Genomic DNA, 13,035 nt, shown 5'->3' on the forward strand with positions numbered 1-13,035 from the left:
TAGAGGCTGTATATGTAATGGAGAGGCCTAGCTGTATCTGTACAAATTTTTGAATTGCACCAATTTGATTAGGGGCTGTAAATAATAAGTAACAGAACTGACTGGGTCGACTTATTTTCCAAGACTACATACATTATATTAGTATAAAGAACTTCAAATGTATTAAATTTATAACCAGGTTTTTGTGTTACGCCTAGATAATCATTATAAATAACCGCGATGCCTCTTCCTCTGCCAATTAGACGAGGCTGGATTGAATTTATTTGGCTTAATCCATGTTTCTGTTAAACATAACACATTAAACTCCTGATCAGTAATAAGTTCATTAACTTTAGATGTAAGAGATCTAAAATTTAATAGCCCTACCTTTAGATCAAAGGTGCTGGCGGTGGCTGTACAGTCAGTATGATCTAATTTTATTTTGATTAAGTTACTAGAACAAACTTTCTGAGTATTTCTACTTTTTTGTTTAGCTTGGGGAGCAGACACAGTCTTGATGTAGTGGACCCTGAGTGACGACTCTGTGCAGCCAGCAGACAGTTGGTTTAGCCTGTTCGTCTGCTCCCTGGCCTTGGCTCTGGCAAGGCAAGGCAAGGCAAGGCAAGTTTATTTATATAGCACATTTCATACACAATGGCAGTTCAATGTGCTTTACAGAAGTAAAAACAAAAACAGTAAACAATAGAGAAATAAAATTACATAAAATAATTTTATCTTTATTCTAAAATAATTAATTAAAAGAATTAAAAGAAAATAATAAGAATTAAACAATAGTAGAAATAAAATATTAAAATGCCAAAAAGAAAAAGGAGAAAGAGAAAAAAAAACCTAGCAGAATAAAATAGAATAAAGTTAAAATAAATTTAAAACATGCAGAGAAAAAGATTATAAAAAATGTAAAATATTAATTATTTAACAGAAAGCATCTGAAAACAGCTTGGTCTTTAACCTAGATTTGAAGCTGCCAACAGCAGGAGCATTTTTAATGTCCTCTGGCAGTTGGTTCCATAGCTGTACTGCATAGTAGCTAAAAGCTGCTTCACCACACTTTGTTTTAACAACTGGTTTTAATAGTAAATTTTTCTGTTTCGATCTGGTAGATCTGATTGGGTTAGGCCGCTGCAACATATCAGAGAGGTAATTGGGCCCTGTACCATTTAGAGATTTGTACACCAGCAGCAATGCTTTAAAGTCAATTCTGTAGCTTACTGGAAGCCAGTGAAGGGACCTTAGAATTGGAGTAATGTGCTCTGTTCTTTTTGTTCGTGTGAGAACCCTCGCCGCTGCATTTTGAACCAGCTGAAGTCGTTTAATGGTCTTTTTTGGCAGGCCTGTGAAAAGGCCATTGCAGTAATCAACCCTACTAGAGATGAAGGCATGTATTAGTTTTTCCAGATCATGTTTTGACATAAGTCCTCTTAGTTTGGAAATGTTTTTTAGGTGATAAAATGCCGTTTTAGTGATTGCTTTCATGTGACTGTCAAAGTTTAGCTCGCTGTCAATGAAAACACCAAGATTTTTAACCATTTCTTTAGTTTTAATCCCTTTTGTGTCAAGAATAGTGGTAATCCTGAGTCTTTCATCTTTTTTTCCAAATAGAATTATTTCTGTTTTATCTGTGTTCAGCTGAAGAAAATTTTGTGACATCCAGCTATTGATTTGATCGATACACTGGTAGAGACATTCAAGGGGGGCATAATCATTTGGTGATAGAGCAAAATAAATTTGGGTATCATCTGCATAGCAGTGATACAAAATTGAATTTTTATTGATAATTTGCCCAAGTGGGAGCATATAAAGGTTGAAAAGTAATGGTCCAAGAATCGACCCCTGGGGGACACCACAGGTCAAGGGCATTGACGTTGAGGAACAATTTCCCAGGGTAACAAAGAAGCTTCTATCTTTTAAGTATGATTTTAACCAATTGATAACTTTACCAGTCAATCCAACCCAGTGTTCAAGTCGATATAGCAGTATGTTGTGATCAACAGTATCAAAAGCTGCACTGAGGTCCAGTAATACCAGGACCGATGTTTTGCCTGCATCAGTATTAAGACGTATGTCATTTATAACTTTAATTAGCGCTGTTTCAGTGCTATGATTGGCACAAAATCCTGACTGAAAATTATCAAAATGGCTGTTTGATATCAAGAAGGCAGTTAATTGATTGAAGACAATTTTTTCCAGGATTTTCCCGATAAATGGTAGATTTGATATTGGCCTGTAATTATTTAACACTGAAGGATCCAGATTATTTTTTTTAAGAAGGGGCTTTACAACAGCTTTTTTTAGGGACACAGGAACAACACCAGTCTCCAAGGATGTATTTATAATTTGAAGCACATCTGTAATTATAAGATGAAGAACAGACTTAAAAAAGTTGGTGGGCAGAATGTCCAGTTCAGATGTTGAGGAACTGAGATTTTGTACAGTTTTTTCAAGAGTCTCATAATCAATTAAACAAAATTCTGACATTGTGTTAAAGTTATCTATCTGTGTCATTGGTGATTGCAGTTTTTCAATTTTTTGCAACTGAGATATATTATGAGAAATATTCTGCCGTATTTTATCAATTTTACCTTTGAAGAAGGATGCAAACTCATTGCATTTATTAACTGAGAGAAGTTCAGGTGCTAATTGTGGTGGGGGATTAGTTAGCTTCTCTACTGTTGAAAATAGCACACGGGCATTGTTCATATTCCTGCTGATGATATTGGAGAAGAAAGACTGTCTTGCTTTACGAATTTCATAATTATAATTACAAAGCATCTCTTTATGGATTTGATAATGGATGTGAAGTTTAGATTTGCGCCATTTTCTTTCAGTCTTTCTACATTCTCTCTTTAGCAGTTTAACAGCCGGGTACTGCTTCCATGGTGCTTTCTGCTTATCATTGATTCTTTTGATTTTGAATGGAGCAATATCATCCATAATTTGGGTCATATTTAAATTAAAAAATTCCAGTAAATCATCTACAGAGTCTGACATTTTGGTTGAGTTCTGAGAGAGAGCTTGCTTAAAAAGAGCACGTGTTGTCGTTTATGACTCTCCTGCCTATAGTCGTTGAGCTATTCTGAATGTGAGGAGACATAGAAACTTCAAAGAAAACACAGAAATGGTCAGATAAGGCCAGGTCAACAACAGTATAAGAAACAGTAAGACCCTTTGTGATGACGAGGTCAAGAGTATGACCACGAGAGTGGGTCGGTCCCTGTACATGTTGTACTAGGTTAAAGTTATCAATAATTGCAAATAGTTCTTTGGCATAAATGTTATCAGTATTATCTACATGTAAGTTAAAATCCCCAGATATAATAAGACAATCAAACTCTAAGCAAATGACTGATAACAATTCACCAAACTCTTCAAGAAAGACTTTGGCTGAATGTCTCGGAGGCCTGTAAATAGTTAATAATAATATGTTAGGAGAGCATGTAACAAGTGCACATAAGTGTTCAAAGGACATAAAATCACCAAGTGAGGATTGTTTACATTGAAAAGAGACTTTGAAAATATTTGCGATCCCTCCACCTTTCCCTTGTCGGGTAACATTCAAAAAATTAAAATTTGGGGGAGCTGCTTCGATAAGGGTGGTAGCACTATTTGCTTGATCCAGCCAGGTTTCAGTTAGAAGCAAAAAATCAAGATTGTGTTTACAAATAAGATCATTAATTAAAAATGACTTGTTTAAAAGTGATCTAATATTCAGAAGGGCTAATTTTACAGTAATATTTGATTGTGCACTCTGATGCTGTTTTAAAACAGGAAGGAGATTAGATTGGTTCACCCCCAGGGTTAAATGTGCTCTATGTTTTCTGTTTCTTATCAACACAGGAATAGTGTCAACATCGGATCCCTGCTTTTTTCTACATCCATTTGCAGGGACCCAGAGTACATCAAACAAGACTTTCTAAATGTTCCATTTGGTTTGAGGGTGAAAGGACTGGAGATGACATGTATCTTTTGGATGGTGAAAAAGATTTGTAGCCAGCTGAAAGTCCTGGACGAACACAATTTTGATGAACTGGGTACACTGCTTGTCGCAACAAATTTGGACTAGAAAAAGAGAGCGTAGCCATAGGAAACAGTTTTTTCATGCTATTTGGGAAATCCATCCGATTGGATGGATCTCTGGATTGTCAGAAGTTAACTAGGCCTGTTCTGAGACTATGCACTATGCTGCAAGAAATGAGAGCAGCACCTTCCCACGTGGGATGGACACCATCCTGCCCTAACAGGCCAGCAGTGCATTCAAAATGAGTCCAATTATCTATAAAGCCCACACTGTTTTCAGAGCATCACCTGGACAACCAGTAGTTCAGTGACCATCACGTGCTTTAAGCTACATTGCCACACTACATTGGCATGGAGCCAGAGCATACTACAGCATCAGACATCGCCTTCGCTAATTTAAACATCTCTACAAAGTTACTCTTGGTAACTTCAGACTGACGAAGGCATATAGCATTAGCTCCGACATGGATAACTATCTTTGAGAACCTGTGCTTATAAGGACCCTAAGATTACCTGCTATGTCCGGCACCCTGGCTCCTGGTATACACCCGACTAAAGCTGCTGGTGCCCCTAAAGGCCTAGCTAATTTCACGTGCCGTATGATAGAGTCTCCTATAACCAGAGCTCTTTCAGGTTTCTCAGTGGGTGCTTCACTGAGGAGAATGAACCTGTTTGACACGTGAAGTGGAGAGGAGTGGTGCTCCCGTGGGCGAGCCTCAGCAGTAGCTTTGGCTCTACATTTATGCCACTGAGTTGTCACCCATTCGCCCCACTGTGAGGACTCTAATGCCGGAGGTGGGGGATTGCTAACTCCACCTAGGGCATCCAGATTTTCCCCTGCAGAAACTACACTGTTCTCATTTTCACTAACCTTCTCTAAAGTCTGGATATGCACCTCTAATGCTGCAATTTTCTCCATTAGAGAACTAACTAATCTGCACTTATCACAAATAAAGCTATCACTAGTGACAGAGGAAGAATGACTAAACATCCTACACTTAGCACACTGAACAAGCTGAAGGTGTGCCATGATGATAGTCTCATTCATTATTCAGTGGATAACTTCACCTGGATATTATAGACTTAAAACTAAAGCTGTACTGATTTGGGGGGAAAAAATGACCCTGATCAAAAATGACTGAAGAACACACTTGGCACACCTTTAATTGATATTATAGAGCTGTATAAGAAAAAATTATTTATAACCACACTCTCCAGTGTCACCCAGATGAATATGGGTCCCTTCTGAGTCCAGTTCCTCTCAAGGGTTCTTCCTCATGTCATCTCAGGGGGTTTTACTTGCCATCATCGCCTCTGGCTTGCACATTTAAATCAATATCCGGATATCCTTAAAGCTGCTTTGTGAAAATGTCTATTGTTCAAAGCGCTGTATAAAAAATATAATAAACGACAATTGAAATCAAACTGAATTTTGATCCACACCCGTTTCTCCTCCTGTAACAGGATTGGCTCGTGTTTATTTTTTAAAAATAATAATAATAATTAAAGCCACTAGCGGCCTTGACGGGCCCTCGCACATGTGGTTCCGCAACCCAGGACATCCCGCCACCCAACAAAACAGTCACATGTCCTATATTCATCAAATGTTCAAAGGTGATGTGCATGTTGCAAATGCCATGACTGCTTGACAGACGAGAGATAGACAGACAAAGACTGTGTGTGTGTGTTTCTGTGGTGTGAAAATGTACATTTATATATATACAAAACTATACATGTGTCTCCTCCTTATCGCTATCTCATGCTGTAATCTTAAGTCATCTTAGCTTTCCTGTGTCTGCAGTGTGTGTGTGTGTGTACATGCAGAGTTTTCATATGTCTGCAACAAAATGCACAATGATGGCAGGTCACTAATATATAGATTTAGGCACTGCCTAAAAGCGGAGCTCCCATCTGTTTCTGGGTTGAAGAATTTTCTTATATCCTAGCCAGTCTCTTTTGTTTTATTTCTTTACTGGCTAGCACTGGGCGGTGACCACTAGGCGGTGTGTATGAAAATATTACACTGGTGACCACTAGGCGGTGTATCTCATCTCATTATCTCTAGCCGCTTTATCCTGTTCTACAGGGTCGCAGGCGAGCTGGAGCCTATCCCAGCTGACTACGGGCGAAAGGCGGGGTACACCCTGGACAAGTTGCCAGGTCATCACAGGGCTGACACATAGACACAGACAACCACACCTACGGTCAATTTAGAGTCACCAGTTAACCTAACCTGCATGTCCTTGGACTTTGGGGGAAACCGGAGCACCCGGAGGAAACCCACACAGACACGGGGAGAACATGCAAACTCCACACAGTTAAGGCCCTCGCCGGCCATGGGGCTCGAACCCGGACCTTCTTGCTGTGAGGCGACAGCGCTAACCACTACACCACCGTATAGGCGGTGTGTATGACTGGTAATTACTAACACTGGCCACTAGGCGGTGCGTATGACTGGTAATTACTAACACTGGCCACTAGGCGGTGCGTATGACTGGTAATTACTAACACTGGCCACTAGGCGGTGCGTATGACTGGTAATTACTAACACTGGCCACTAGGCGGTGCGTATGACTGGTAATTACTAACACTGGCCACTAGGCGGTGTATGACTGGTAATTACTAACACTGGCCACTAGGCGGTGTGTATGACTGGTAATTACTAACACTGACCACTAGGCGGTGTGCATGACTGGTAATTACTAACACTGACCACTAGGCGGTGTGCATGACTGGTAATTACTAACACTGACCACTAGCCGGTGTGTATGACTGGTAATTACTAACACTGACCACTAGGCGGTGTGTATGACTGGTAATTACTAACACTGACCACTAGGCGGTGTGTATGACTGGTGGTACACGTACACGGACAAACCACAAAAAAATCGACTCGATGGGTTTACCATTTATTCTTAGGTATGGTGCTCCGCTGGAGCTCTGCTGTTATTGTGTGTGTGTGTGTGTCTGTTTGTCAGAGGGAGAGAGAGAGAGAGTGTGTGTGTGAAAGAGAGTGTGCTCATAGATGTTGCATGTGCATATGAGTGCATACTTGAGAGTGTATGTGTGTATGCATAAATATGCATATGACTGAGTGTGTGTGAGTGTGCACAGAATTGTATATCATTAGACTCATGATATCCAATATTTTGTAAAGTTTCAGATCAATCCATCAATGAATTGAACATTTTCCCCCATTTCCTGCTTGGCCAGATGGTGGCGCTGTGCTAGGTATCTGAATTACACATGTGAATATCAATCACAATCATAATACACTATTTTGTAAGTATCAGATCAATCAGTTAAGGCATTGCCAATTTCTGGGACATTTCCTGCTTGGCCAGATGGTGGTGCTATAACAGGCAGGCCCATTGGGTGTCAGGTTATCATAATAATCATAATATCTATTGAAGTAAGAAGTGTCCGACCATACAGTCAGTGCACTGTGGCTTTCTGACACGTTTCCTGTTTATGTGGCAAGATATTAAAATCATAAAGCCATTTCAACATATTACAAGATATAAAAAAATCCCCTCGCAATTTTATATCAGCGACATCTTGGCATCACGTATAACAAATTTCACATGAATCTTATGAACCGCAGCCCTGTGATGACCTGGCAACTTGTCCAGGGTGTACCCCGCCTTTCGCCCGTAGTCAGCTGGGATAGGCTCCAGCTTGCCTGCGACCCTGTAGAACAGGATAAAGCGGCTAGAGATAATGAGATGAGACGAGAATACGAAATTGTGTTAAGAAAAAAAAAAATCGAGTAACTGTTCGCTCAACTGTGGGGGAAACCGGAGCACCCGGAGGAAACCCACGCGGACAACATGCAAACTCCACACAGAAAGGCCCTTGCCAGCCACGGGGCTCGAACCCGGACCTTCTTGCTGTGAGGCGACAGTGCCACCCATCTAGCCGCTTTATCCTGTTCTACAGGGTCGCAGGCAAGCTGGAGCCTATCCCAGCTGACTACGGGCGAAAGGCGGGGTACACCCTGGACAAGTCGCCAGGTCATCACAGGGCTGACACATAGACACAGACAACCATTCACACTCACATTCACACCTACGCTCAATTTAGAGTCACCAGTTAACCTAACCTGCATGTCTTTGGACTGTGGGGGAAACCGGAGCACCCGGAGGAAACCCACGCGGACACGGGGAGAACATGCAAACTCCGCACAGAAAGGCCCTCGCCGGCCCCGGGGCTCGAACCCGGACCTTCTTGCTGTGAGGCGACAGTGCCACCCATCTAACCGCTTTATCCTGTTCTACAGGGTCGCAGGCAAGCTGGAGCCTATCCCAGCTGACTACGGGCGAAAGGCGGGGTACACCCTGGACAAGTCGCCAGGTCATCACAGGGCTGACACATAGACACAGACAACCATTCGCACCTACGGTCAATTTAGAGTCACCAGTTAACCTAACCTGCATGCCTTTGGACTGTGGGGGAAACCGGAGCACCCGGAGGAAACCCACGCGGACACGGGGAGAACATGCAAACTCCGCACAGAAAGGCCCTCGCCGGCCCCGGGGCTCGAACCCGGACCTTCTTGCTGTGAGGCGACAGTGCCACCCATCTAGCCGCTTTATCCTGTTCTACAGGGTCGCAGGCAAGCTGGAGCCTATCCCAGCTGACTACGGGCGAAAGGCGGGGTACACCCTGGACAAGTCGCCAGGTCATCACAGGGCTGACACATAGACACAGACAACCATTTGCACCTACGGTCAATTTAGAGTCACCAGTTAACCTAACCTGCATGCCTTTGGACTGTGGGGGAAACCGGAGCACCCGGAGGAAACCCACGCGGACACGGGGAGAACATGCAAACTCCGCACAGAAAGGCCCTCGCCGGCCCCGGGGCTCGAACCCGGACCTTCTTGCTGTGAGGCGACAGTGCCACCCATATAGAAATACGAAATTGCTCTCCGACCAATCAACGAGCTGCTGTGTGTGGGGGGGGCTAGTTCGATTCTGATAGCCAATCCAAATGCAGGAGGCGGGACCTGACAGAATACAGTTGGGAAAGGAAACAAATCAGCAGGAAGAGAGCTGGTGGAAGGGGGAAGCGGGGAAACTGTTCGCTCGCTCGGACAGCTGATGTAATGCAGTGTAATGTGAAGTAAAGTAAAGTAAATTAATGGCGGCCGGTTGGCGTTGAGCTCAGATGGCGGTGTGTGCCAGGCTGTGTGGCGTGGGCCAGTCGCGGCGGTGCAGGCGGAGACAGAGACACGGCCAGCGCGAGCAGGACAGCGACTCCGAGGTGGACATGGACGAAGAAGAAGAAGAGGAGGAGAAGATCGTCGGTAAAAGCAAAGCTCGGGCCCTCAGCGGCTGCTCCAGGAGCCGTGACGCGGTGTGTGACAGCGGCGCCTCGGCCAGTCGCAGCGCCGCGGGCTCCGGGGATGAAGCAGACACGGCCTGCGCTGCAGCAGCGCCGCCTCCGCCGCGGTCTCTCCTGGATTTACCGCCCGAGCTGCTAGTGGAGATCTTCTCCTCCCTGCCCGGCACGGCGCTGCCCAGCCTGGCCCTGGTGTGTAAAACATTCAGACAGATCCTCAGCACCGAGACGATCTGGAGAAGACGCTGTGCAGAAGGTAAACAGCACATCTATTCATCTACTGTAGAGAAAAGCTGAGGCACTGACTGTCTGCTCAGTTAAATCACATTATGTGACCTTGTTTATAAATAGTTGAGCTCCAGGGCGGGCGGGCTGGCTGCTGCCCCTCAGCGGTTCTGGGTTCTGCATGTCCGGACTGTCTGATTCCCTGCTCGCTCTCAGCACTTTCAGCCTACACATCAGTTTATTTCCACTCATCAGTGATCGGCACTTATTCCGATTGTTTACGATTTGTTTTCGGACAGGAACTGCTACCCTTCTGGATATTAAGACATGGGAGTCAAGACTGTGCTCAGCATTAATGGGAATCTTTGGTCAGAGTTGCCAGATCTGTGGGACAAAACCAATCCAGTGGTATTTAAAAGCAGCTCAATTATCAATAAAACTCATCCAAAGCCATGAGTACCACTGATACTACAATATTTGCAAAATATTACATACATTAGGGCAACACGGTGGTGTAGTGGTTAGCGCTGTCGCCTCACAGCAAGAAGGTCCTGGGTTCGAGCCCCGTGGCCGGCGAGGGCCTTTCTGTGCGGAGTTTGCATGTTCTCCCCGTGGGTTTCCTCCGGGTGCTCCGGTTTCCCCCACAGTCCAAAGACATGCAGGTTAGGTTAACTGGTGACTCTAAATTGACCGTAGGTGTGAATGTGAGTGTGAATGGTTGTCTGTGTCTATGTGTCAGCCCTGTGATGACCTGGCGACTTGTCCAGGGTGTACCCCGCCTTTCGCCCGTAGTCAGCTGGGATAGGCTCCAGCTTGCCTGCGACCCTGTAGAACAGGATAAAGCGGCTAGAGATAATGAGATGAGATTGCATACATTAGTCTGTGGTTGGTAGAAGAGAGCAACTGGACTTGCTTGAAGATCCTTGAAAATGTTTCGCCTCTCATCTGAAAGGCTTCCTCAGTTCTGTCTGACTAATAGGGAGTATCAGGTATTTATCCTCTCATGGATCGTCATAGAATCAGAATCAGAATTCTGATGGCTGCATTGTAGGTGGCTGATAAAAGATGTCTAATACCCTGTCCACACTAGGGATTTTATACCGATACGATACTACTTTCGTACCGCAACACCTGTCCACACTAGCAACTATACCCGTACTGTAGCGGTATAACTGTATCGGTACGAAACCCACAAATGTATGGGTTTCGTACCGGTACAGTATCGGTACTGTAGCGCTTCGCTGTAGTGTGGACAGATGAAGCGGCTCTGTATCGATACAAATATAATGCGCAAAGTTACACACCTCAATCGATGTCTTCGCTGAATAATAATAGTGAAGAACAGAGATTCGTTTTCTTTGTTTCTTTCTCAACTGCCTTGCGCGTTTTATACGATTCGACTGAATAAATGACCACCAGAAATGCAGACTGTACATTGACAACAAAAAGCACACACACGTTGTTTCATCCGGCATATTCTCGGAAGGAAGTTACTCGGTAACCACAGAAACATTTTGCGCATGCGCATTTCAACTACCGTGAAAGAAAACCGCAAACATTTCTCGCTAGTGTGGACAGATGCACTAAACTGTACCGGTATACTTTGTAGTTATACCACTATCGTACCGGTATATATGTGAACACAGCTTTAGACACTAGGGGTGGGTATTGGCAAAGAAGTCACGATTCAATTCGAATCACGATTCACATGCCACGATGCGATACTATCACGATGCATCACGATTCTTGAATTATTGCGATGCATTGCGATATATTCAACATACTTCAGTGAAAATGTAAAAAAAAAAAAAATAGAGCATAATTACCAGTGGCTGTGTACGATCTGGATAGTGTCTCCAATTGATGCATAACTCAGAGCAACTCAGTTCATAACTGAATTTATTGAAACGACTTTGGAGGTAGTTGCCATTAATACAATTCATTCAATTTTATACATTCATACAATTTTATTTATTCATTTTTTAAAATTAATAATTGATATTTGGCGTCAAGAATCGATGCAGTATATCGTGAAAGTTAGTATCGCGATGCATTTTCATGACGATTATTTTGCACACCCCTATTAGACGCCCACCTCTGTTCAGAGATGGCCGTTCCAGGCTGACAAAAATGAACGATCCTCACTGGCTAAAAAGTCTGCCAGTTTTCTGGAAGTCCTCTCATACTCCCGCACCAGTCGAAGGGAACTCGTCCCCAAGTGCGTAGAAACATGTCTGCGAAGATTCTCAGTCATCCAGGTACATAGTAATCTGTGAACTGAACTGAGATAGCCTTTCCAGGTACATAGAACTGAGGAAGCCTTTCGGATGAGAGGTGAAACGTTTTCAAGAATCTTCAAGCAAGTCCAGTTGCTCTCTTCTACCAACCACAGATTACTATGTACCTGGATGACTGAGAATCTTTGCAGACATGCATACATTAGTGCATCTCAGACAATTAGAAAATCGTGGAAAAGTTATTAGTATTTTTTATTTAATTAAAGGGGGGCAGCACATCCAGGCTGGACAAACTGATGAGGCTCTGTGGTCGGCATGAAGCTGGACTCTGTGGTGACGGTGGCAGAGAAGAGGACGATAGACAAACTACTGAACATCATAGACGATGCTAGTCATCTTCTGCACATCGTCATCATCAACCAGAGGAGTCTGTTCAGTGACAGAATGCTCCTTCCTAAGTGCAGGACTAACAGACTTAAAGTGGACCAATTTCATTTTTTTTATATGAAAGTATGTCCCTTTACACACTCATCCAGAAGGGTAATTTTGCACAAGGCCATCTGTCTACAGCAGAAAAAATAAAATAACAAAACACGTCTGGAAAAATCCCAAGGGAGTCTGGAGCCAGATTCGTGACGTTACCTGCGGAAGCGCCAGCAGGCTGCGAGAGCTGGCACGGCTTCAGTGCACAGCCTGTGTAGACCAAGTTTAGCAGTTAGCGATTTTGTATTGAAATATGGAATTGTCACCTGAGCGCAATGTTACTTCACCTTTGAATGAAGAATATAATGAGATGTCAGAATTATTTCTTACCCTGGCAACAGTCAGCTTGTGAATCGCCGATTTTCTTGGTCTTTTTCTCGGCTCTGCTTTGGTCCTCAGCTTCCGGGTGCCTCGCAGAAAGCGCTCCCATTTCTTTCTCATTGTCCAGTCTTTTGGAAAACGATGAGTAGTAATCCCATCAAGATTGGTGTTGCTACACCCTCCTACGATACATCTGTTAACCATTTTAATAATTACATGATAACGTTGAAGAAATTTGCAGAAAACCACCAGGCCGTTTTCTCATAAACAAACCAGCGCTGACGTAGGATTCAGAGGGAGGCGTCCCGCACGTGACGTCACGAAAATCAGTGTTTGCCGGGAAATCCAAATGCCAAGTTTTTTCAGAGGCGGACCAATTCACCTCAAATGGCTTGATTTCAACTGAATTTT

The 13,035-nt window shown here is 43.6% G+C and overlaps 1 protein-coding gene across 2 annotated transcripts in view; it reads left to right on the forward strand.

Moving 5' to 3' along the window:
• Nucleotides 1–9,045: 9,045 nt before the first annotated feature.
• The window catches only part of fbxo31 (F-box protein 31), a 30,715-nt gene continuing 26,725 nt past the window's right edge, over nt 9,046–13,035 (forward strand). For both annotated transcript variants that reach the window (XM_060915020.1, XM_060915017.1), the window contains exon 1: nt 9,046–9,614. In XM_060915020.1, the coding sequence (XP_060771003.1) occupies nt 9,185–9,614 (430 nt within the window). In that variant the 5' untranslated portion in view covers nt 9,046–9,184. The remainder of the gene's footprint in view (nt 9,615–13,035) is intronic.

The sequence above is a fragment of the Neoarius graeffei genome, chromosome 2, assembly GCF_027579695.1.
Source record: "Neoarius graeffei isolate fNeoGra1 chromosome 2, fNeoGra1.pri, whole genome shotgun sequence".
In the NCBI taxonomy this organism is placed as follows: domain Eukaryota; kingdom Metazoa; phylum Chordata; class Actinopteri; order Siluriformes; family Ariidae; genus Neoarius; species Neoarius graeffei.